This window comes from Otolemur garnettii, unplaced genomic scaffold (genome assembly GCF_000181295.1).
Source record: "Otolemur garnettii isolate 467f Iridium unplaced genomic scaffold, OtoGar3 scaffold00095, whole genome shotgun sequence".
NCBI classification, from domain to species: domain Eukaryota; kingdom Metazoa; phylum Chordata; class Mammalia; order Primates; family Galagidae; genus Otolemur; species Otolemur garnettii.
In genome coordinates, this window is record NW_003852490.1 from 4,247,967 (window position 1) to 4,250,204 (window position 2,238).

The 2,238-nt window shown below is 33.5% G+C and overlaps 1 protein-coding gene across 1 annotated transcript in view; it reads left to right on the plus strand.

Moving 5' to 3' along the window:
- Positions 1-2,238, plus strand: part of STRN (striatin) — a 108,546-nt gene that overhangs the window by 49,547 nt on the left and 56,761 nt on the right. The window contains exon 4 of the mRNA XM_003795689.3: positions 1,600-1,678. Within this exon, the coding sequence (XP_003795737.1) occupies positions 1,600-1,678 (79 nt within the window). The remainder of the gene's footprint in view (positions 1-1,599; positions 1,679-2,238) is intronic.

Here is a 2,238-nt window from a genome sequence, read left to right on the forward strand (position 1 = left end):
GCTTGCCACATATAGGTTACTCACTAAAATTATGAGTTAGTAGAAACAAAGTATATTTGTTTTACCTTAGTATTAAGGAATTGTTTTTGCACCTTTTCCCAGTGCTTTCTTTGTAGTTATCTCAAAGTAATTAACTTCTTTTCAGAGTTAATTTAATCCTCTTTAATCATCCCCCCAACCCCCAAGCCCCACTCTACTCTACTGCTCTTTCTTTGTTATATCATTAACTTGACCTGGTTATTTTATTTTGCTTTATTTTGTTTTAGCAGAGGGATGACAGAGTCTCACTTTGTTATCCTCGGTCGAGTATCTTGGTATCATAGCTCACAGCAACCTCAAACTCTTAGGCTCAAGTGATTCTCTTGCCTCAGCCTCTCAAGTAAGTGGGACTACAGGTACCCACCACAGTGCCCCCCTAGTTTTAGAGATGGGGGTCTTGCTCTTGCTCAGGCTGGTCTTGAACCTGTAAGTTCAGGCCTTCTACCCACCTTGGCTCGTGTAGAGCGCTAGGATTACAGGAGTGAGCCACCGTGCCCTGCGAGCCTTGTTATTTTAGAGTTATTTTAGGAGAAAATATTTCTATTTCTCTTATTTTTATTCACGTATTTCTCTACTTTTTTGTCATCATAGTGATAGCAGATGAAGGAAAATAAGACTCTAGAGTGAAACAGAAAGGAATTAAACACGTAGCAACTGTGTTTCTGACTAATGTGCCTATATTATCCTCTGAAACTTAGCTTTCTCATCTTTAAAAATGGATTAACATTTATTTTTTGAGGTTGTAAGGATTACAAGAGATAAAGTATACGTATTTTTAACACAGTGTCTAGAACACAGCACACAGTAAATGCTTAATTTCAAATATCACAGAACAGACTTTTCAAGATACTTTTGTGTATCTAGTTAATAAGATTTGTAAAGATCAGCAGTTTCTTAGAGTTTGATCAAAGTCTGATAAAAGTATGAACTCCTTTGTATTATTGAAGTTGAGCCACAATGTAGTTTGGAAATTCTTTAGTCCAGTCCTACCATAGGGAAATTCTTCATTTTACCACCTTATTAAAAGGATTCTGCTCTTACTTATTGATAAATTTAAGTTTTAAAACACTTAGGAGGCTTTCCTTCAAAGAATGTCCTTAAAAGAAAACTTGAGGTTTTCTTTGAACAACTAGGAAAGCAAACAGATTTGGACTGAGATTATTCCTTATATATCTGCTCTTTATCAAATTGGCTTTCCTACCATCATTCCTTTGTATTTTGTTGTCACTCTGATGTGTTACATCATAATACTTTTATTTGGCTCTCTTGTGACTTGATAGGTTTTTGTCTTGGAGTAAAATTCTTAGGCTAACTAATCACAGGGGAAAATATTTTTATTTTAGTTCTGCTACTTTAAGGGGAAGCCAGTAGCAGTTATTAATTTCTATTATAGTTTTGTTGTGGAAAATACTTAAAAACAGAATTAGCAATTTCCTAAAACATACCTTGCACTTGCAGTTTTAAATATTCTTATAAATGTTTCTTGGACACATTTTGTAAATTGAGATGACCTCTAACATGTAAAACAAGTCAATTTTATTATGATTTAATGTTTTCCAGATGAAGGTAATGAAACAGAGGTGCAGCCACCACAAAACAGCCAGTTAATGTGGAAACAAGGCCGACAGCTACTCAGACAGTAAGTACCCTAAGGTCAAACTTAATGCCTCTGGTTAAGGACAAATTTATTTTCAGGAAATTGTTTTTATTTTGTATTTTAACTCAATAGAATGCTGTTGAGTTGAAAGTGGTACAATAATATAATATAATATAATATACTACTGCTGTGAAAAGGCTTAATTGAATTACTATTTTTCATATTAAACATGTCTTCCCTGTGGTAGAATTTATATGGTTAAATGATTTTTATACCCTATAGTTTTCATTGCATGAATATATATATATTTTATTATATGTCATGTCAGTCAGTGTATGTTTTGTTTTTTAGAGTTTTAAATAGATTGAAGACCTTTTTGAATTCCCCAGATTTGCAAATATTACTCATACATACTTTCTCCCATAAAATGTCTCACTTTCTCATACATATGTGAGATAATAAAGAGGAAACAAGGCTGAGTTGAGGTTCTCGTAAGTGTAGACTAGATTTACTCACCAACTTGAGCATGATCCGTGCATACCACCTTTGAAACTGGTATTCAGATTTTTACCTCAGTAAAATGAAATATGCTATTTATTTTG